Source organism: Dreissena polymorpha, chromosome 5, assembly GCF_020536995.1.
Source record: "Dreissena polymorpha isolate Duluth1 chromosome 5, UMN_Dpol_1.0, whole genome shotgun sequence".
Taxonomy (NCBI): Eukaryota; Metazoa; Mollusca; class Bivalvia; order Myida; family Dreissenidae; genus Dreissena; species Dreissena polymorpha.
The window spans coordinates 102,708,978-102,732,658 of NC_068359.1; the positions used below are offsets into that span (position 1 = coordinate 102,708,978).

At 41.2% G+C, this 23,681-nt stretch overlaps 1 protein-coding gene across 3 annotated transcripts in view; it reads right to left on the reverse strand.

The window, feature by feature from the left end:
* The window catches only part of LOC127832654 (acidic fibroblast growth factor intracellular-binding protein-like), a 57,523-nt gene that overhangs the window by 9,484 nt on the left and 24,358 nt on the right, over window positions 1–23,681 (reverse strand). For all 3 annotated transcript variants that reach the window (XM_052358265.1, XM_052358267.1, XM_052358266.1), the window contains exons 7-8: window positions 4,680–4,788; window positions 2,135–2,204 (exon numbers count right to left, since the gene is read on the reverse strand). In XM_052358265.1, coding sequence (XP_052214225.1) covers window positions 2,135–2,204; window positions 4,680–4,788 — 179 coding nt within the window. The remainder of the gene's footprint in view (window positions 1–2,134; window positions 2,205–4,679; window positions 4,789–23,681) is intronic.

Sequence of the window (23,681 nt, forward strand, 5' to 3'; positions counted from 1 at the left end):
AGACATGTGAAATTCTATTATTCAATGCCAGACATGTGAAATTCTATGACTAAATGTAAGACATGTGAAAATCTATGATTGATTGTCAGACATGTGAAATTATATGACTGAATGTCAGACATGTGAAATTCTATTATTCAATGCCAGACATGTGAAATTCTATGACTAACTGTAAGACATGTGAAAATCTATGACTAAATGTAAGACATGTGAAAATCTATGATTGAATGTCAGACATGTGAAATTCTATTCAATGCAAGACATGTGAAATTCAATGACTGAGTGGCAGACATGTAAAATTCTATTATTCAATGCCATACATGTGATATTCTATGACTTAATGTAAGACATGTGAAATTCTATGACTAAATGTAAGACATGTGAAAATCTATGATTGAATGTCAGACATGTGATATTCAACCAGGAATGTCAGATGTGTGAAATACTACCACTGAATGTCAGACTGGGGAAGTTTTACTTCAAGACACATTCATATTTCCTGTCTTCATTGCTTTGAAATGCACAATTTAAGAAATTTGGAAATGATGCAAAAGATTAAGTTAAAATTAATTATTTATTCTTCAACATACCAATACACAAAAAATTAGGTTTCAAATAAAAAGTTGGGGGAAAAAAGCGCAAGGCAGAAAGAAAGCCTATATCTTTATTCGGAAAAATGACTATTACTTTGTTCCAGAAATATTTGCAATCTATTTGTTTTACATATTAACATTTCCTGTAGAATCACTTGAAATCCAGAGGGTACAATTTGAAAAAGCCAACATAACAGTGCTTAACAATAAATATGTTTAAAACATACCAAGAACAGCAATAAAAAGTTTATAATCTTGTTTATTGTAATAAACGCAAGAAAAAGTACTAGATCAATTGGATTTCCAAACCACATTGTTGCAAACACCTTTCTTGTTAGTTCAATTTCATTTTTTATAAACTTTTCATTATGTAAAAACACACCTTTTTGGTAAATGACATTACAAATTATATCAATCATAAGTAAGTAATTGTTGATGATAAGCAGAACCAAATATTATATTCTCTACAAATTGTGCTGTAAAAAACAAAAAAAACAAAGTTGAGTGAAGACGAGCATATGAACACATAATTAAAAGAAACCTCCTAACGTTGTAACCATTTTTTTTTATTTGTGAGCAAATATTGTAGAGGCAATTTTGCAAGTCAGTCTGCGTTAAGTACGCTAGGAACCGTAACCCGTGACTGCCTGTAACTGCAGTAAAATTAAGCAGACGACTGCTAGGAGCGTCTGCTCCAACCACCGCATCTGCCTGTTTATAGTTCCCACTGGTACACTACATAGTGTGTATGTATTCAAAAGTATTTAACAGCTTGTAACTTACAAGTTGTAAGACAACGTTTGCCAGTCTAGTGTTTATCATTGAAATCTGTACATATTGGCTGCTTTCAAGGAAAACGGGGCTTTATGCATGTCAAATAAGATTAGCCTGTGCACACTGATTAGCTGTATCAATGATTTGAAAAAAACAACACATCTCAACCTGTGCTTTAAGACACACTCTTTATAAATTCGAATGGGTTGTGGTCATTTCAAACTTGCGATATAAACGCTTTAATTTTGAAAACTGAGTTCGTCTAAGATTATACAACTGCGAACAAATTCAGTGCCTTCAGCGCTTTGATTTAAATTTGTGAACAGGATTATTACAGAGTCTTCAGTTCATTGATTCATATTAAATCATTTTATGTCAACTTAATAGTTTACGCAGGTTATAATATCTTCGAAAATATGGCTTTCACTACAAACAAGTTTCCTAGCATAGGAACGTATAAGGTGGAGGCGTTGTCAAGATTGTTGAATAGATCAATAGTAGGGGTGGTCATAGAGTTGCAGAATAGTGGGGGCATGAAAAGCACAAAATAGACCTCGAAGAAAGTTAGTAATTTATCAGAGTAATAAGTATTACACATACTTAACATATGAGCCTGGCTGTAGAAAAAAAGAGTGTTAATGCACATGTGTAAAATATCATCCTGATGAGCCTGTGCAGTCAGCACACACATTTACCCCTGTTTTTCCAGCGCATGGCTCATATTAACTCAATATTTTCCCATGTGGAGTTGTCAGTTGCCCACTCACCTTGTAGTTTTCTTCCAGACTCTCATGTCTTTTCTTCTTGAGGGATGTCTTCAAGATGTTCAGCACAAACCTGCAACAATAATTACGTTTGACATCTTTTAAATATCAGGTAAAACAGCTTGGAAGACTTCACTTTTGTTTCAGATGTGATACTTATTATTCATTACATTCATTTTGAAGGTTGAATCAGGATTCTAAATTAATGTGTACCTGTTCATAATTTTTTTACATAGAACCAGTAAAAGTGTTTTAAGATAGGATTTATTTAAATTCATGTTTATTTGGCTTTTCCAGCAATGTTTCTCTGTGTACTAGTATTTCGTGTGCAAGTTGTTGTTAATATGGTAATACCTATCAGGACACTGAAAACTCCTTTAATTTGAGCCTCTGTCTTGGATAATGGGGCTTATAGCATGTTCGTAGTGTCTTCCCAGAATAGCCTATGCAGCCCACACAGGCTAATCAGGAATGACACTTTCTGACTTAACTGGATATTTACTGAGAAGACACTTCCTTTAAACAAAAAATACAATTAAAGCAGAAAGTGTTGTCCGTGATTTAAATGTGGGGACTGCACATGTAAATCTGGGAATAAATTGAGTCTTGTTCTGTGAAAATGGGGCTTAATACATGTGCGTTAAGTGTCGTTCCAGATTAGACTGTGCAGTCCGCAGACACTTTCCACTTTTATGACATTTTTCGTTTAAATGAAGTCTCTTCTTAGCAAAAATCCAATTTAGGCGAAAAGTGTCGTCCCTGATTAGCCTGTGCGGACTGCAGCACAGGCTAATCTGGGATGACACATTACGCACATGCATTATGCCCAGTTCTCTCAGAACGCGACTAAATTTTACACACAAGCAATAAGCCCAGTTTTCCCAGAGCGAGGCTTATTTCTGGAAACAGAAGAAATACGGGGACTCCACTGTACAACATAGAAGAAATACAGGGACTCCACTGTACAACAGAGAAGAAATACTGGGACTCCACTGTACAACATAGAAGAAATACGGGGACTCCACTGTACAACATAGAAAAAATACGGGGACTCCACTGTATGGAAACATAGAAAAAATACGGGGACTCCACTGTAGGGAATCATAGAAGAAATACGTGGACTCCACTGTATGGAAACATAGAAGAAATACGGGGACTCCACTGTATGGAAACATAGAAGAAATACGGGGACTCCACTGTACAACATAGAAGAAATACGGGGACTCCACTGTACAACATAGGAGAAATACGGGTACTCCACTGTACAACATAGAAGAAATACGGGGACTCCACTGTACAACATAGAAGAAATACGGGGACTCCACTGTATGGAAACATAGAAGAAATACAGGGACTCCACTGTATGGAAACAGAGAAGAAATACAGGGAATCCACTGTATGGAAACATAGAAGAAATACGGAGACTCCACTGTACAACATAGAAGAAATACAAGGACTCCACTGTACAACATACAAGAAATACGGGGACTCCACTGTACAACATAGAAGAAATACGGGGACTCCACTGTACAACATAGAAGAAATACGGGGACTCCACTGTACAACATAGGAGAAATACGGGTACTCCACTGTACAACATAGAAGAAATACGGGGACTCCACTGTACAACATAGAAGAAATACGGGGACTCCACTGTATGGAAACATAGAAGAAATACAGGGACTCCACTGTATGGAAACAGAGAAGAAATACAGGGACTCCACTGTATGGAAACATAGAAGAAATACGCAGACTCCACTGTACAACATAGAAGAAATACAAGGACTCCACTGTATAACATACAAGAAATACGGGGACTCCACTGTACAACATAGAAGAAATACGGGGACTCCACTGTACAACATAGAAGAAATACGGGGACTCCACTGTATGGAAACATAGAAGAAATACGGGGACTCTACTGTATGGAAACAGAGAAAAAATACGGGGACTCCACTGTACAAGATAGAAGAAATACGGGGACTCCACTGTACAACATAGAAGAAATACGGGGACTCCACTGTACAACATAGAAGAAATACGGGGACTCCACTGTACAACATAGAAGAAATTTGGGGACTCCACTGAACAATACATAGAAGAAATACGGGGACTCCACTGTACAACATAGAAGAAATACGGGGACTCCACTTTATGGAAACATAGAAGAAATACGGGGACTCCACTGTACAACATAGAAGAAATACGGGGACTCCACTGTATGGAAACATAGAAGAAATACGGGGACTCCACTGTACAACATTGAAGAAATACGGGGACTCCACTGTATGGAAACATAGAAGAAATACGGGGACTCCACTGTACAACATAGAAGAAATACGGGGACTCCACTGTACAACATAGAAGAAATACAGGGACTCCACTGTACAATTTATGTTCGTCTACATGCTACATAGAAGAAATACAGGGACTCCACTGTACAATTTATGTTCGTCTACATGCTACATAGAAGAAATACAGGGACTCCACTGTACAATTTATGTTCGTCTACATGCTACATAGAAGAAATACAGGGACTCCACTGTACAATTTATGTTCGTCTACATGCTGTTTCTCAGTGAGAATCTTGAGATCACGTAGGTCCTGCAGGAATGCCCTATCCAGGTCAACATCCATGTCTTCATGATTGTCACACTCTGAAAAAGGAGAAACTGGGGGATGATGTTTGAGCCTCATTCTGAGAAAACTGGGCTTAATGCATAATGAGTCATCACAGATTACCATGAGCTGACTGCACAGGCTTATCTGGGATGACAATTAACGCACATGCATTAAGCTCATTTTCCCAGCACGAGGCTCATTTGCAGTTTAGATACAATGTAATAAAATCAATAAGTATTTGCAAAAATAGAAAACCTATTATTGTGGCTCATACTGGTAAATGATAATACACAAATCAATTGGGTTTGAGTATGACCTTTTGCTGTAGTTTTGCCATTCAAATTAAAACTAATAGTAATTCTTTCAAGTTTTTTTTTTCATTTCAAATACAAAAATTATCAAGTATCATGTTTGATTTGTATAAAACAGCCCTGTGACTGAACCCACCACAGCTTATTAATGAAAATGGTAAATTCATTAACTAGAAATGCGCGGCAAAGGCCGACGCGTATCCCCAGCCGCATGTTTGACCCAGGGGGCACCCCAGGGTTGGTAATAGGGCCATGCATAATTGAGATTGACCATATTGTCATAAGAGATGTTCAGTATCAAATGGAAGTGAGTTGGTGTAGAAATGAAGAAGTTAATGTTAAATAACATAAAACAAGAGATGTGTTTGTCAGAAACACAATGCCCCCTCCTGCGCCGCTTTGATTTATAAAAAAAAAAAAAAATCATTTGGCAGGATCATTCAATGCCCTCAATCTATCAAATCTGCAGCGAAATTTCGCCCGCAGTTCCCCACCTGAAAAGTATACTTTTTTCCCCATTTGGGGGGAAAAATTCCGATATTTTTTTTTTTTTTAAGATGTTTCTCATGATTATTATATCTCAATTCCTATTTCAACTTAATCTTTCAAACATACTTAATTATGAAAAAAGAAATGAATATAGTGCAAACATGTACAAATGTAATAATGAGAGAGAAAGTAAAAAAATCCCCCAAAAAGGGAAACGCCTCAAAAAATTCCCCCTAAAATGGATTGAGGGCCATGGTTCATTACTTACCTCCCTTTAAAGCTTATCACGTCCCTTGGATTTGTTTTTTAGACCTTTGACCTTGAAGGAGGACAATGACCTTTCACCACTCAAAATGTGCAGCTCCATGAGATACACATGCATGCCAAATATCAAGTTGCTATCTTCAATATCGCAAAAGTTATGGCCAATGCACCATACCGGGGCATAAAAATGAGTGAAAATCTCTGACCCGGCCCCACCCAAACCCCCATAAATTTTGACCCAGGGGTCAGATCAGAATTCCAAATAGTGCAGGGTCGCACATATGCTCATAGCTACCATGTGAGTAAATTTCAAGGTTCTAGTGCTTATAGTGTAAGAGAAGATAGTGGCAGGGACAGACGGACAGACAGACATGTATGTGCCTAATATGTCATCCAAGATTAGCCTGCACAGTCCACTCACTAGACTTAATGTATGTGCCTAATGTGTCATCCAAGATTAGCCTAGCAGTCCACTCACTAGACTTAATGTATGTGCCTAATGTGTCATCCAAGATAAGCCTGCACAGTCTACTCACTAGACTTAATGTATGTGCCTAATGTGTCATCCAAGATTAGCCTGCACAGTCCACTCACTAGACGTAATGTATGTGCCTAATGTGTCATCCAAGATAAGCCTGCACAGTCTACTCACTAGACTTAATGTATGTGCCTAATGTGTCATCCAAGATTAGCCTGCACAGTCCACTCACTAGACTTAATGTATGTGCCTAATGTGTCATCCAAGATAAGCCTGCACAGTCTACTCACTAGACTTAATGTATGTGCCTAATGTGTCATCCAAGATTAGCCTGCACAGTCCACTCACTAGACGTAATGTATGTGCCTAATGTGTCATCCAAGATTAGCCTGCACAGTCTACTCACTAGACTTAATGTATGTGCCTAATGTGTCATCTAAGATTAGCCTGCACAGTCCACTCACTAGACTTAATGTATGTGCCTAATGTGTCATCAATGATTAGCCTGCACAGTCCGCTCACTAGACTTAATGTACGTGCCTAATGTGTCATCTAAGATTAGCCTGCACAGTCCACTCACTAGACTTAATGTATGTGCCTAATGTGTCATCTAAGATTAGCCTGCACAGTCTACTCACTAGACTTAATGTATGTGCCTAATGTGTCATCCAAGATTAGCCTGCACAGTCCACTCACTAGACTTAATGTATGTGCCTAATGTGTCATCCAAGATTAGCCTGCACAGTCCGCTCACTAGACTTAATGTATGTGCCTAATGTGTCATCTAAGATTAGCCTGCACAGTCTACTCACTAGACTTAATGTATGTGCCTAATGTGTCATCTAAGATTAGCCTGCACAGTCTACTCACTAGACTTAATGTTTGTGCCTAATGTGTCATCTAAGATTAGCCTGCACAGTCCACTCACTAGACTTAATGTATGTGCCTAATGTGTCATCCAAGATTAGCCTGCACAGTCTACTCACTAGACTTAATGTGTGTGCCTAATGTGTCATCTAAGATTAGCCTGCACAGTCCACTCACTAGACTTAATGTGTGTGCCTAATGTGTCATCTAAGATTAGCCTGCACAGTCCACTCACTAGACTTAATGTATGTGCCTAATGTGTCATCCAAGATTAGCCTGCACAGTCCACTCACTAGACTTAATGTATGTGCCTAATGTGTCATCCAAGATTAGCCTGCACAGTCCACTCACTAGACTTAATGTATGTGCCTAATGTGTCATCCAAGATTAGCCTGCACAGTCCACTCACTAGACTTAATGTATGTGCCTAATGTGTCATCCAAGATTAGCCTGCACAGTCAGCTCACTAGACTTAATGTATGTGCCTAATGTGTCATCTAAGATTAGCCTTCACAGTCCACTCACTAGACTTAATGTATGTGCCTAATGTGTCATCTAAGATTAGCCTGCACAGTCCGCTCACTAGACTTAATGTATGTGCCTAATGTGTCATCTAAGATTAGCCTTCACAGTCCACTCACTAGACTTAATGTATGTGCCTAATGTGTCATCCAAGATTAGCCTGCACAGTCCACTCACTAGACTAAATGTATGTGCCTAATGTGTCATCCAAGATTAGCCTGCACAGTCCACTCACTAGACTTAATGTATGTGCCTAATGTGTCATCCAAGATAAGCCTGCACATTCCACTCACTAGACTTAATGGATGTGCCTAATGTGTCATCCAAGATTAGCCTGCACAGTCCACTCACTAGACTTAATGTATGTGCCTAATGTGTCATCCAAGATAAGCCTGCACAGTCCACTCACTAGACGTAATGTATGTGCCTAATGTGTCAGACAGGATTAGCCTGCACAGTCCACTCACTAGACTTAATGTACGTGCCTAATGTGTCATCCAAGATTAGCCTGCACAGTCCACTCACTAGACGTAATGTATGTGCCTAATGTGTCATCCAAGATGAGCCTGCACAGTCCGCTCACTAGACTTAATGTATGTGCCTAATGTGTCATCCAAGATTAGCCTGCACAGTCCACTCACTAGACTTAATGTATGTGCCTAATGTGTCATCCAAGATAAGCCTGCACAGTCCACTCACTAGAATTAATGTATGTGCCTAATGTGTCATCCAAGATTAGCCTGCACAGTCCACTCACTAGACTTAATGTATGTGCCTAATGTGTCATCCAAGATTAGCCTGCACAGTCCGCTCACTAGACTTAATGTATGTGCCTAATGTGTCATCTAAGATTAGCCTGCACAGTCCACTCACTAGACTTAATGTATGTGCCTAATGTGTCATCCAAGATTAGCCTGCACAGTCCACTCACTAGACTTAATGTCTGTGCCTAATGTGTCATCTAAAATAAGCCTGCACAGTCCGCTCACTAGACTTAATGTATGTGCCTAATGTGTCATCCAAGATTAGCCTGCACAGTCCACTCACTAGACTTAATGTATGTGCCTAATGTGTCATCCAAGATTAGCCTGCACAGTCCACTCACTAGACTTAATGTATGTGCCTAATGTGTCATCTAAGATTAGCCTGCACAGTCCACTCACTAGACTTAATGTATGTGCCTAATGTGTCATCCAAGATTAGCCTGCACAGTCAGCTCACTAGACTTAATGTATGTGCCTAATGTGTCATCCAAGATTAGCCTGCACAGTCCACTCACTAGACTTAATGTTTGTGCCTAATGTGTCATCCAAGATTAGCCTGCACAGTCCACTCACTAGACTTAATGTTTGTGCCTAATGTGTCATCCAAGATTAGCCTGCACAGTCCACTCACTAGACTTAATGTATGTGCCTAATGTGTCATCCAAGATTAGCCTGCACAGTCCGCTCACTAGACTTAATGTATGTGCCTAATGTGTCATCTAAGATTAGCCTGCACAGTCCACTCACTAGACTTAATGTATGTGCCTAATGTGTCATCCAAGATTAGCCTGCACAGTCCGCTCACTAGACTTAATGTATGTGCCTAATGTGTCATCCAAGATTAGCCTGCACAGTCCACTCACTAGACTTAATGTATGTGCCTAATGTGTCATCCAAGATTAGCCTGCACAGTCCGCTCACTAGACTTAATGTATGTGCCTAATGTGTCATCCAAGATTAGCCTGCACAGTCCACTCACTAGACTTAATGTATGTGCCTAATTTGTCATCCAAGATTAGCCTGCACAGTCCACTCACTAGACTTAATGTTTGTGCCTAATGTGTCATCCAAGATTAGCCTGCACAGTCCACTCACTAGACTTAATGTATGTGCCTAATGTGTCATCCAAGATTAGCCTGCACAGTCCACTCACTAGACTTAATGTATGTGCCTAATGTGTCATCCAAGATTAGCCTGCACAGTCCGCTCACTAGACTTAATGTATGTGCCTAATGTGTCATCCAAGATAAGCCTGCACAGTCCGCTCACTAGACTTAATGTATGTGCCTAATGTGTCATCTAAGATTAGCCTGCACAGTCCGCTCACTAGACTTAATGTATGTGCCTAATGTGTCATCTAAGATTAGCCTGCACAGTCTACTCACTAGACTTAATGTTTGTGCCTAATGTGTCATCCAAGATTAGCCTGCACAGTCTACTCACTAGACTTAATGTATGTGCCTAATGTGTCATCCAAGATTAGCCTGCACAGTCCACTCACTAGACTTAATGTATGTGCCTAATGTGTCATCTAAGATAAGCCTGCACAGTCCACTCACTAGACTTAATGTATGTGCCTAATGTGTCATCCAAGATTAGCCTGCACAGTCCACTCACTAGACTTAATGTATGTGCCTAATGTGTCATCCAAGATTAGCCTGCACAGTCTACTCACTAGACTTAATGTATGTGCCTAATGTGTCATCCAAGATTAGCCTGCACAGTCCGCTCACTAGACTTAATGTATGTGCCTAATGTGTCATCCAAGATTAGCCTGCACAGTCCACTCACTAGACTTAAAGTATGTGCCTAATGTGTCATCTAAGATTAGCCTGCACAGTCTACTCACAAGACTTAATGTATGTGCCTAATGCGTCATCCAAGATTAGCCTGCACAGTCCGCTAATGTATGTGCCTAATGTGTCATCCAAGATAAGCCTGCACAGTCGCTAATGTATGTGCCTAATGTGTCATCCAAGATTAGCCTAGCAGTCCACTCACAAGACTTAATGTATGTGCCTAATGTGTCATCCAAGATTAGCCTGCACAGTCCGCTAATGAATGTGCCTAATGTGTCATCCAAGATAAGCCTGCACAGTTGCTAATGTATGTGCCTAATGTTTCATCCAAGATTAGCCTAGCAGTCCACTTACTAGACTTAATGTATGTGCCTAATGTGTCATCCAAGATTAGCCTAGCAGTCCACTCACTAGACTTAATGTATGTGCCTTATGTGTCATCCAAGATTAGCCTGCACAGTCCACTCACTAGACTTAATGTATGTGCCTAATGTGTCATCCAAGATAAGCCTGCACAGTCTACTCACTAGACTTAATGTATGTGCCTAATGTGTCATCTAAGATTAGCCTGCACAGTCCACTCACTAGACTTAATGTTTGTGCCTAATGTGTCATCCAAGATTAGCCTGCACAGTCCACTCACTAGACTTAATGTTTGTGCCTAATGTGTCATCCAAGATTAGCCTACACAGTCCACTCACTAGACTTAAAGTATGTGCCTAATGTGTCATCTAAGATTAGCCTGCACAGTCCACTCACTAGACTTAATGTATGTGCCTAATGTGTCATCCAAGATTAGCCTGCACAGTCCACTCACTAGACTTAATGTTTGTGCCTAATGTGTCATCTAAGATTAGCCTGCACAGTCCACTCACTAGACTTCATGTATGTGCCTTATGTGTCATCTAAGATTAGCCTGCACAGTCCACTCACTAGACTTAATGTTTGTGCCTAATGTGTCATTCAAGATTAGCCTGCACAGTCCACTCACTAGACTTCATGTATGTGCCTAATGTGTCATCCAAGATTAGCCTGCACAGTCCGCTCACTAGACTTAATGTTTGTGCCTAATGTGTCATCCAAGATTAGCCTGCACAGTCCACTCACTAGACTTAATGTATGTGCCTAATGTGTCATCCAAGATTAGCCTGCACAGTCTACTCACTAGACTTAATGTTTGTGCCTAATGTGTCATTCAAGATTAGCCTGCACAGTCCACTCACTAGACTTAATGTATGTGCCTAATATGTCATCTAAGATTAGCCTGCACAGTCCGCTCACTAGACTTCATGTATGTGCCTAATGTGTCATCTAAGATTAGTCTGCACAGTCCACTCACTAGACTTCATGTATGTGCCTAATGTGTCATCTAAGATTAGCCTGCACAGTCCACTCACTAAACTAAATGTATGTGCCTAATGTGTCATCTAAGATTAGCCTGCACAGTCCACTCACTAGACTTAATGTATGTGCCTAATGTGTCATCCAAGATTAGCCTGCACAGTCCACTCACTAGACTTAAAGTATGTGCCTAATGTGTCATCCAATATATGCCTGCACAGTCCACTCACTAGACTTAATGCATGTGCCTAATGTGTCATCCAAGATTAGACTAGCAGTCCACTCACTAGACTTAAAGTATGTGCCTAATGTGTCATCTAAGATTAGCCTGCACAGTCCGCTCACTAGACTTAATGTATGTGCCTAATGTGTCATCTAAGATTAGCCTGCACAGTCCACTCACTAGACTTAATGTTATGTGCCTAATGTGTCATCCAAGATTAGCCTGCACAGTCCACTCACTAGACTTAATGTATGTGCCTAATGTGTCATCCAAGATTAGCCTAGCAGTCCACTCACTAGACTTAATGTATGTGCCTAATGTGTCATCCAAGATTAGCCTGCACAGTCCACTCACTAGACTTAATGTATGTGCCTAATGTGTCATCCTAAGATTAGCCTGCACAGTCCGCTCACTAGACTTAATGTATGTGCCTAATGTGTCATCCTAAGATTAGCCTGCACAGTCAGCTCACTAGACTTAATGTTGTGCCAATGTGTCATCCAAGATTAGCCCTAGCACAGTCCACTCACTAGACTTAATGTTTGTGCCTAATGTGTCATACAAGACTATCCTGCACAGTCCACTCACTAGACTTAATGTATGTGCCTAATGTGTCATCCAAGATTAGCCTGCACAGTCCACTCACTAGACTTAATGTATGTGCCTAATGTGTCATCCAAGATTAGCCTGCACAGTCCACTCACTAGACTTAATGTATGTGCCTAATGTGTCATCCAAGATTAGCCTGCACAGTCCACTCACTAGACTTAATGTATGTGCCTAATGTGTCATCCAAGATTAGCCTGCACAGTCCGCTCACTAGACTTAATGTATGTGCCTAATGTGTCATCCAAGATTAGCCTGCACAGTCCACTCACTAGACTTAATGTTTGTGCCTAATGTGTCATCCAAGATTAGCCTGCACAGTCCACTCACTAGACTTAATGTATGTGCCTAATGTGTCATCCAAGATTAGCCTGCACAGTCCACTCACTAGACTTAATGTATGTGCCTAATGTGTCATCCAAGATTAGCCTGCACAGTCCACTCACTAGACTTAATGTATGTGCCTAATGTGTCATCCGAAGATTAGCCTGCACAGTCCACTCACTAGACTTAATGTATGTGCCTAATGTGTCATCCAAGATTAGCCTGCACAGTCCACTCACTAGACTTAATGTATGTGGCCTAATGTGTCATCCAAGATTAGCCTGCACAGTCCACTCACTAGACTTAATGTATGTGCCTAATGTGTCATCTAAGATTAGCCTGCACAGTCCACTCACTAGACTTAATGTATGTGCCTAATGTGTCATCCAAGATTAGCCTGCACAGTCCACTCACTAGACTTAATGTATGTGGCCTAATGTGTCATCCAAGATTAGCCTGCACAGTCCACTCACTAGACTTAATGTATGTGCCTAATGTGTCATCCAAGATTAGCCTGCACAGTCCACTCACTAGACTTAATGTATGTGCCTAATGTGTCATCCAAGATTAGCCTGCACAGTCCAGCTCACTAGACTTAATGTATGTGCCTAATGTGTCATCCAAGATTAGCCTGCACAGTCCACTCACTAGACTTAATGTATGTGCCTAATGTGTCATCCTAAGATTAGCCTGCACAGTCCACTCACTAGACTTAATGTATGTGCCTAATGTGTCATCCAAGATTAGCCTGCACAGTCCACTCACTAGACTTAATGTATGTGCCTAATGTGTCATCTAAGATTAGCCTGCACAGTCAGCTCACTAGACTTAATGTATGTGCCTAATGTGTCATCCAAGATTAGCCTGCACAGTCCACTCACTAGACTTAATGTTATGTGCCTAATGTGTCATCCAAGATTAGCCTGCACAGTCCACTCACTAGACTTAATGTATGTGCCTAATGTGTCATCCAAGATTAGCCTGCACAGTCCACTCACTAGACTTAATGTATGTGCCTAATGTGTCATCCAAGATTAGCCTGCACAGTCCACTCACTAGACTTAATGTATGTGCCTAATGTGTCATCCAAGATTAGCCTGCACAGTCCACTCACTAGACTTAATGTATGTGCCTAATGTGTCATCAAGATTAGCCTGCACAGTCCACTCACTAGACTTAATGTATGTGCCTAATGTGTCATCCAAGATTAGCCTGCACAGTCCACTCACTAGACTTAATGTATGTGCCTAATGTGTCATCCAAGATTAGCCTGCACAGTCCACTCACTAGACTTAATGTATGTGCCTAATGTGTCATCCAAGATTAGCCTGCACAGTCCACTCACTAGACTTAATGTATGTGCCTAATGTGTCATCCAAGATTAGCCTGCACAGTCCACTCACTAGACTTAATGTATGTGCCTAATGTGTCATCCAAGATTAGCCTGCACAGTCCACTCACTAGACTTAATGTATGTGCCTAATGTGTCATCCAAGATTAGCCTGCACAGTCACTCACTAGACTTAATGTATGTGCCTAATGTGTCATCTAAGATTAGCCTGCACAGTCCGCTCACTAGACTTAATGTATGTGCCTAATGTGTCATCCAAGATTAGCCTGCACAGTCCACTCACTAGACTTAATGTATGTGCCTAATGTGTCATCCTAAGATTAGCCTGCACAGTCCACTCACTAGACTAATGTATGTGCCTAATGTGTCATCCAAGATTAGCCTAGCACAGTCCACTCACTAGACTTAATGTATGTGCCTAATGTGTCATCAAGATTAGCCTGCACAGTCCACTCACTAGACGTAATGTATGTGCCTAATGTGTCATCCAAGATTAGCCTGCACAGTCCACTCACTAGACTTAATGTATGTGCCTAATGTGTCATCCTAAGATTAGCCTGCACAGTCCACTCACTAGACTTAATGTATGTGCCTAATGTGTCATCCAAGATTAGCCTGCACAGTCCACTCACTAGACTTAATGTATGTGCCTAATGTGTCATCAAGATTAGCCTGCACAGTCCACTCACTAGACTTAATGTATGTGCCTAATGTGTCATCCAAGATTAGCCTGCACAGTCCACTCACTAGACTTAATGTATGTGCCTAATGTGTCATCCAAGATTAGCCTGCACAGTCCACTCACTAGACTTAATGTATGTGCCTAATGTGTCATCCAAGATTAGCCTGCACAGTCCACTCACTAGACTTAATGTATGTGCCTAATGTGTCATCCAAGATTAGCCTGCACAGTCCACTCACTAGACTTAATGTATGTGCCTAATGTGTCATCTAAGATTAGCCTGCACAGTCCACTCACTAGACTTAATGTATGTGCCTAATGTGTCATCTAAGATTAGCCTGCACAGTCCACTCACTAGACTTAATGTATGTGCCTAATGTGTCATCCAAGATTAGCCTGCACAGTCCACTCACTAGACTTAATGTATGTGCCTAATGTGTTCATTCCAAGATTAGCCTGCACAGTCCACTCACTAGACTTAATGTATGTGCCTAATGTGTCATCCAAGATTAGCCTGCACAGTCCACTCACTAGACTTAATGTATGTGCCTAATGTGTCATCCAAGATTAGCCTGCACAGTCACTCACTAGACTTAATGTATGTGCCTAATGTGTCATCCAAGATTAGCCTGCACAGTCCCTCACTAGACTTAATGTATGTGCCTAATGTGTCATCCAAGATTAAGCCTGCACAGTCTACTCACTAGACCTTAATGTATGTGCCTAATGTGTCATCAAGATTAGCCTGCACAGTCCACTCACTAGACTTAATGTATGTGCCTAATGTGTCATCCAAGATTAGCCTGCACAGTCCACTCACTAGACTTAATGTATGTGCCTAATGTGTCATCTAAGATTAGCCTGCACAGTCCACTCACTAGACTTAATGTATGTGCCTAATGTGTCATCCAAGATTAGCCTGCACAGTCCACTCACTAGACTTAATGTATGTGCCTAATGTGTCATCCAAGATTAGCCTGCACAGTCCTACTCACTAGACTTAATGTATGTGCCTAATGTGTCATCCAAGATTAGCCTGCACAGTCCACTCACTAGACTTAATGTATGTGCCTAATGTGTCATCCAAGATTAGCCTGCACAGTCCAGCTCACTAGACTTAATGTATGTGCCTAATGTGTCATCTAAGATTAGCCTGCACAGTCCACTCACTAGACTTAATGTATGTGCCTAATGTGTCATCCAAGATTAGCCTGCACAGTCTACTCACTAGACTTAATGTATGTGCCTAATGTGTCATCCAAGATTAGCCTGCACAGTCACTCACTAGACTTAATGTATGTGCCTAATGTGTCATCCAAGATTAGCCTGCACAGTCCACTCACTAGACTTAATGTATGTGCCTAATGTGTCATCTAAGATTAGCCTGCACAGTCCACTCACTAGACTTAATGTATGTGCCTAATGTGTCATCCAAGATTAGCCTGCACAGTCCACTCACTAGACTTAATGTATGTGCCTAATGTGTCATCCAAGATTAGCCTGCACAGTCCACTCACTAGACTTAATGTATGTGCCTAATGTGTCATCCAAGATTAGCCTGCACAGTCCACTCACTAGACTTAATGTATGTGCCTATGTGTCATCCAAGATTAGCCTGCACAGTCCACTCACTAGACTTAATGTATGTGCCTAATGTGTCATCCAAGATTAGCCTGCACAAGTCCACTCACTAGACTTAATGTATGTGCCTAATGTGTCATCTAAGATTAGCCTGCACAGTCCACTCACTAGACTTAATGTATGTGCCTAATGTGTCATCTAAGATTAGCCTGCACAGTCCACTCACTAGACTTAATGTATTGTGCCTAATGTGTCATCCAAGATTAGCCTGCACAGTCCACTCACTAGACTTAATGTATGTGCCTAATGTGTCATCCAAGATTAGCCTGCACAGTCCACTCACTAGACTTAATGTATGTGCCTAATGTGTCATCTAAGATTAGCCTGCACAGTCCACTCACTAGACTTAATGTATGTGCCTAATGTGTCATCCTAAGATTAGCCTGCACAGTCCACTCACTAGACTTAATGTATGTGCCTAATGTGTCATCCAAGATTAGCCTGCACAGTCCACTCACTAGACTTAATGTATGTGCCTAATGTGTCATCCAAGATTAGCCTGCACAGTCCACTCACTAGACTTAATGTATGTGCCTAATGTGTCATCCAAGATTAGCCTGCACAGTCCACTCACTAGACTTAATGTATGTGCCTAATGTGTCATCTAAGATTAGCCTAGCAGTCCACTCACTAGACTTAATGTATGTGCCTAATGTGTCATCTAAGATTAGCCTGCACAGTCCACTCACTAGACTTAATGTATGTGCCTAATGTGTCATCTAAGATTAGCCTGCACAGTCCACTCACTAGACTTAATGTATGTGCCTAATGTGTCATCTAAGATTAGCCTGCACAGTCCACTCACTAGACTTAATGTATGTGCCTAATGTGTCATCCAAGATTAGCCTGCACAGTCCACTCACTAGACTTAATGTATGTGCCTAATGTGTCATCCAAGATTAGCCTGCACAGTCCACTCACTAGACTTAATGTATGTGCCTAATGTGTCATCTAAGATTAGCCTGCACAGTCCACTCACTAGACTTAATGTATGTGCCTAATGTGTCATCTAAGATAAGCCTGCACAGTCAGCTCACTAGACTTAATGTATGTGCCTAATGTGTCATCCAAGATTAGCCTACACAGTCCACTCACTAGACTTAATGTATGTGCCTAATGTGTCATACAAGATTAGCCTGCACAGTCCACTCACTAGACTTAATGTATGTGCCTAATGTGTCATCCAAGATTAGCCTGCACAGTCCACTCACTAGACTTAATGTATGTGCCTAATGTGTCATCTAAGATTAGCCTGCACAGTCCACTCACTAGACTTAATGTATGTGCCTAATGTGTCATCTAAGATTAGCCTGCACAGTCCGCTCACTAGACTTAATGTATGTGCCTAATGTGTCATCTAAGATTAGCCTGCACAGTCCGCTCACTAGACTTAATGTATGTGCCTAATGTGTCATCCAAGATTAGCCTGCACAGTCCACTCACTAGACTTAATGTATGTGCCTAATGTGTCATCCAAGATTAGCCTGCACAGTCCACTCACTAGACTTAATGTATGTGCCTAATGTGTCATCCAAGATTAGCCTGCACAGTCCTACTCACTAGACTTAATGTATGTGCCTAATGTGTCATCCAAGATTAGCCTGCACAGTCCACTCACTAGACTTAATGTATGTGCCTAATGTGTCATCCAAGATTAGCCTGCACAGTCCACTCACTAGACTTAATGTATGTGCCTATGTGTCATCTAAGATTAGCCTGCACAGTCCACTCACTAGACTTAATGTATGTGCCTAATGTGTCATCCAAGATTAGCCTGCACAGTCCACTCACTAGACTTAATGTATGTGCCTAATGTGTCATCCAAGATTAGCCTGCACAGTCCACTCACTAGACTTAATGTATGTGCCTAATGTGTCATCCAAGATTAGCCTGCACAGTCCACTCACTAGACTTAATGTATGTGCCTAATGTGTCATCCAAGATTAGCCTGCACAGTCCACTCACTAGACTTAATGTATGTGTCATCCAAGATTAGCCTGCACAGTCACTCACTAGACTTAATGTATGTGCCTAATGTGTCATCCAAGATTAGCCTGCACAGTCCACTCACTAGACTTAATGTATGTGCCTAATGTGTCATCCTAAGATTAGCCTGCACAGTCCACTCACTAGACTTAATGTATGTGCCTAATGTGTCATCCAAGATTAGCCTGCACAGTCCACTCACTAGACTTAATGTATGTGCCTAATGTGTCATCTAAGATTAGCCTGCACAGTCCACTCACTAGACTTAATGTATGTGCCTAAGTGTCATCAAGATTAGCCTGCACAGTCCACTCACTAGACTTAATGTATGTGCCTAATGTGTCATCCAAGATTAGCCTGCACAGTCCACTCACTAGACTTAATGTATGTGCCTAATGTGTCATCCAAGATTAGCCTGCACAGTCCCACTCACTAGACTTAATGTATGTGCCTAATGTGTCATCAAGATTAGCCTGCACAGTCCTACTCACTAGACTTAATGTATGTGCCTAATGTGTCATCCAAGATTAGCCTGCACAGTCCACTCACTAGACTTAATGTATTGTGCCTAATGTGTCATCCAAGATTAGCCTGCACAGTCCACTCACTAGACTTAATGTATGTGCCTAATGTGTCATCTAAGATTAGCCTGCACAGTCCACTCACTAGACTTAATGTATGTGCCTAATGTGTCATCCAAGATTAGCCTGCACAGTCCACTCACTAGACTTAATGTATGTGCCTAATGTGTCATCCAAGATTAGCCTGCACAGTCCACTCACTAGACTTAATGTATGTGCCTAATGTGTCATCCAAGATTAGCCTGCACAGTCCACTCACTAGACTTAATGTATGTGCCTAATGTGTCATCCAAGATTAGCCTGCACAGTCCACTCACTAGACTTAATGTTATGTGCCTAATGTGTCATCCAAGATTAGCCTGCACAGTCCACTCACTAGACTTAATGTATGTGCCTAATGTGTCATCTAAGATTAGCCTGCACAGTCCACTCACTAGACTTAATGTATGTGCCTAATGTGTCATCTAAGATTAGCCTGCACAGTCCACTCACTAGACTTAATGTATGTGCCTAATGTGTCATCCAAGATTAGCCTGCACAGTCCACTCACTAGACTTAATGTATGTGCCTAATGTGTCATCCAAGATTAGCCTGCACAGTCCACTCACTAGACTTATGTATGTGCCTAATTGTCATCCAGATTAGCCTGCACAGTCCCACTCACTAGACTTAATGTATGTGCCTAATGTGTCATCTAAGATTAGCCTGCACAGTCGACTCACTAGACTTAATGTATGTGCCTAATGTGTCATCCAAGATTAGCCTGCACAGTCCCTCACTAGACTTAATGTATTGTGCCTAATGTGTCATCCAAGATTAGCCTGCACAGTCCACTCACTAGACTTAATGTATGTGCCTAATGTGTCATCCAAGATTAGCCTGCACAGTCCACTCACTAGACTTAATGTATGTGCCTAATGTGTCATCCAAGATTAGCCTGCACAGTCCACTCACTAGACTTAATGTATGTGCCTAATGTGTCATCCAAGATTAGCCTGCACAGTCCACTCACTAGACTTAATGTATGTGCCTAATGTGTCATCTAAGATTAGCCTGCACAGTCCACTCACTAGACTTAATGTATGTGCCTAATGTGTCATCTAAGATTAGCCTGCACAGTCCACTCACTAGACTTAATGTATGTGCCTAATGTGTCATCCAAGATTAGCCTGCACAGTCCACTCACTAGACTTAATGTATGTGCCTAATGTGTCATCCAAGATTAGCCTGCACAGTCCACTCACTAGACTTAATGTATGTGCCTAATGTGTCATCTAAGATTAGCCTGCACAGTCCACTCACTAGACTTAATGTATGTGCCTAATGTGTCATCCAAGATTAGCCTGCACAGTCCACTCACTAGACTTAATGTATGTGCCTAATGTGTCATCTAAGATTAGCCTGCACAGTCCACTCACTAGACTTAATGTATGTGCCTAATGTGTCATCTAAGATTAGCCTGCACAGTCCACTCACTAGACTTAATGTATGTGCCTAATGTGTCATCCAAGATTAGCCTGCACAGTCCACTCACTAGACTTAATGTATGTGCCTAATGTGTCATCTAAGATTAGCCTGCACAGTCCACTCACTAGACTTAATGTATGTGCCTAATGTGTCATCCTAAGATTAGCCTGCACAGTCCACTCACTAGACTTAATGTATGTGCCTAATGTGTCATCCAAGATTAGCCTGCACAGTCCACTCACTAGACTTAATGTATGTGCCTAATGTGTCATCTAAGATTAGCCTGCACAGTCCACTCACTAGACTTAATGTATGTGCCTAATGTGTCATCCAAGATTAGCCTGCACAGTCCACTCACTAGACTTAATGTATGTGCCTAATGTGTCATCTAAGATTAGCCTGCACAGTCCACTCACTAGACTTAATGTATGTGCCTAATGTGTCATCCAAGATTAGCCTGCACAGTCCACTCACTAGACTTAATGTATGTGCCTAATGTGTCATCCAAGATTAGCCTGCACAGTCCACTCACTAGACTTAATGTATGTGCCTAATGTGTCATCTAAGATTAGCCTGCACAGTCCACTCACTAGACTTAATGTATGTGCCTAATGTGTCATCCAAGATTAGCCTGCACAGTCCACTCACTAGACTTAATGTATGTGCCTAATGTGTCATCCAAGATTAGCCTGCACAGTCCACTCACTAGACTTAATGTATGTGCCTAATGTGTCATCTCAGATTAGCCTGCACAGTCCTACTCACTAGACTTAATGTTGTGCCTAATGTGTCATCCAAGATTAGCCTGCACAGTCCACTCACTAGACTTAATGTATGTGCCTATGTGTCATCCAAGATTAGCCTGCACAGTCCACTCACTAGACTTAATGTATGTGCCTAATGTGTCATCCAAGATTAGCCTGCACAGTCCACTCACTAGACTTAATGTATGTGCCTAATGTGTCATCCAAGATTAGCCTGCACAGTCCACTCACTAGACTTAATGTATGTGCCTAATGTGTCATCCTAAGATTAGCCTGCACAGTCACTCACTAGACTTAATGTATGTGCCTAATGTGTCATCCAAGATTAGCCTGCACAGTCCACTCACTAGACTTAATGTATGTGCCTAATGTGTCATCTAAGATTAGCCTGCACAGTCCACTCACTAGACTTAATGTATGTGCCTAATGTGTCATCCAAGATTAGCCTGCACAGTCCACTCACTAGACTTAATGTATGTGCCTAATGTGTCATCTAAGATTAGCCTGCACAGTCCACTCACTAGACTTAATGTATGTGCCTAATGTGTCATCCAAGATTAGCCTGCACAGTCTACTCACTAGACTTAATGTATGTGCCTAATGTGTCATCCTAAGATTAGCCTGCACAGTCCACTCACTAGACTTAATGTATGTGCCTAATGTGTCATCCTAAGATTAGCCTGCACAGTCCACTCACTAGACTTAATGTATGTGCCTAATGTGTCATCCAGATAGCCTGCACAGTCCACTCACTAGACTTAATGTATGTGCCTAATGTGTCATCCAAGATTAGCCTGCACAGTCCACTCACTAGACTTAATGTATGTGCCTAATGTGTCATCCAAGATTAGCCTGCACAGTCCACTCACTAGACTTAATGTATGTGCCTAATGTGTCATCCAAGATTAGCCTGCACAGTCCACTCACTAGACTTAATGTATGTGCCTAATGTGTCATCCAAGATTAGCCTGCACAGTCCACTCACTAGACTTAATGTATGTGCCTAATGTGTCATCTAAGATTAGCCTGCACAGTCCACTCACTAGACTTAATGTATGTGCCTAATGTGTCATCTAAGATTAGCCTGCACAGTCCACTCACTAGACTTAATGTATGTGCCTAATGTGTCATCCAAGATTAGCCTGCACAGTCCACTCACTAGACTTAATGTATGTGCCTAATGTGTCATCCTAAGATTAGCCTGCACAGTCCACTCACTAGACTTAATGTATGTGCCTAATGTGTCATCCAAGATTAGCCTGCACAGTCCACTCACTAGACTTAATGTATGTGCCTAATGTGTCATCTAAGATTAGCCTGCACAGTCTACTCACTAGACTTAATGTATGTGCCTAATGTGTCATCCAAGATTAGCCTGCACAGTCCACTCACTAGACTTAATGTATGTGCCTAATGTGTCATCCAAGATTAGCCTGCACAGTCCACTCACTAGACTTAATGTATGTGCCTAATGTGTCATCTAAGATTAGCCTGCACAGTCCACTCACTAGACTTAATGTATGTGCCTAATGTGTCATCCAAGATTAGCCTGCACAGTCCACTCACTAGACTTAATGTATGTGCCTAATGTGTCATCCAAGATTAGCCTGCACAGTCCACTCACTAGACTTAATGTATGTGCCTAATGTGTCATCCAAGATTAGCCTGCACAGTCTACTCACTAGACTTAATGTATGTGCCTAATGTGTCATCCAAGATTAGCCTGCACAGTCCACTCACTAGACTTAATGTATGTGCCTAATGTGTCATCCAAGATTAGCCTGCACAGTCCACTCACTAGACTTAATGTATGTGCCTAATGTGTCATCCAAGATTAGCCTGCACAGTCCACTCACTAGACTTAATGTATGTGCCTAATGTGTCATCCAAGATTAGCCTGCACAGTCCACTCACTAGACTTAATGTATGTGCCTAATGTGTCATCCAAGATTAGCCTGCACAGTCCACTCACTAGACTTAATGTATGTGCCTAATGTGTCATCCAAGATTAGCCTGCACAGTCCACTCACTAGACTTAATGTATGTGCCTAATGTGTCATCTAAGATTAGCCTGCACAGTCCACTCACTAGACTTAATGTATGTGCCTAATGTGTCATCTAAGATTAAGCCTGCACAGTCCACTCACTAGACTTAATGTTTGTGCCTAATGTGTCATCCAAGATTAGCCTGCACAGTCCACTCACTAGACTTAATGTATGTGCCTAATGTGTCATCCAAGATTAGCCTGCACAGTCCACTCACTAGACTTAATGTATGTGCCTAATGTGTCATCCAAGATTAGCCTGCACAGTCCACTCACTAGACTTAATGTATGTGCCTAATGTGTCATCCAAGATTAGCCTGCACAGTCCACTCACTAGACTTAATGTATGTGCCTAATGTGTCATCTAAGATTAGCCTGCACAGTCTACTCACTAGACTTAATGTATGTGCCTAATGTGTCATC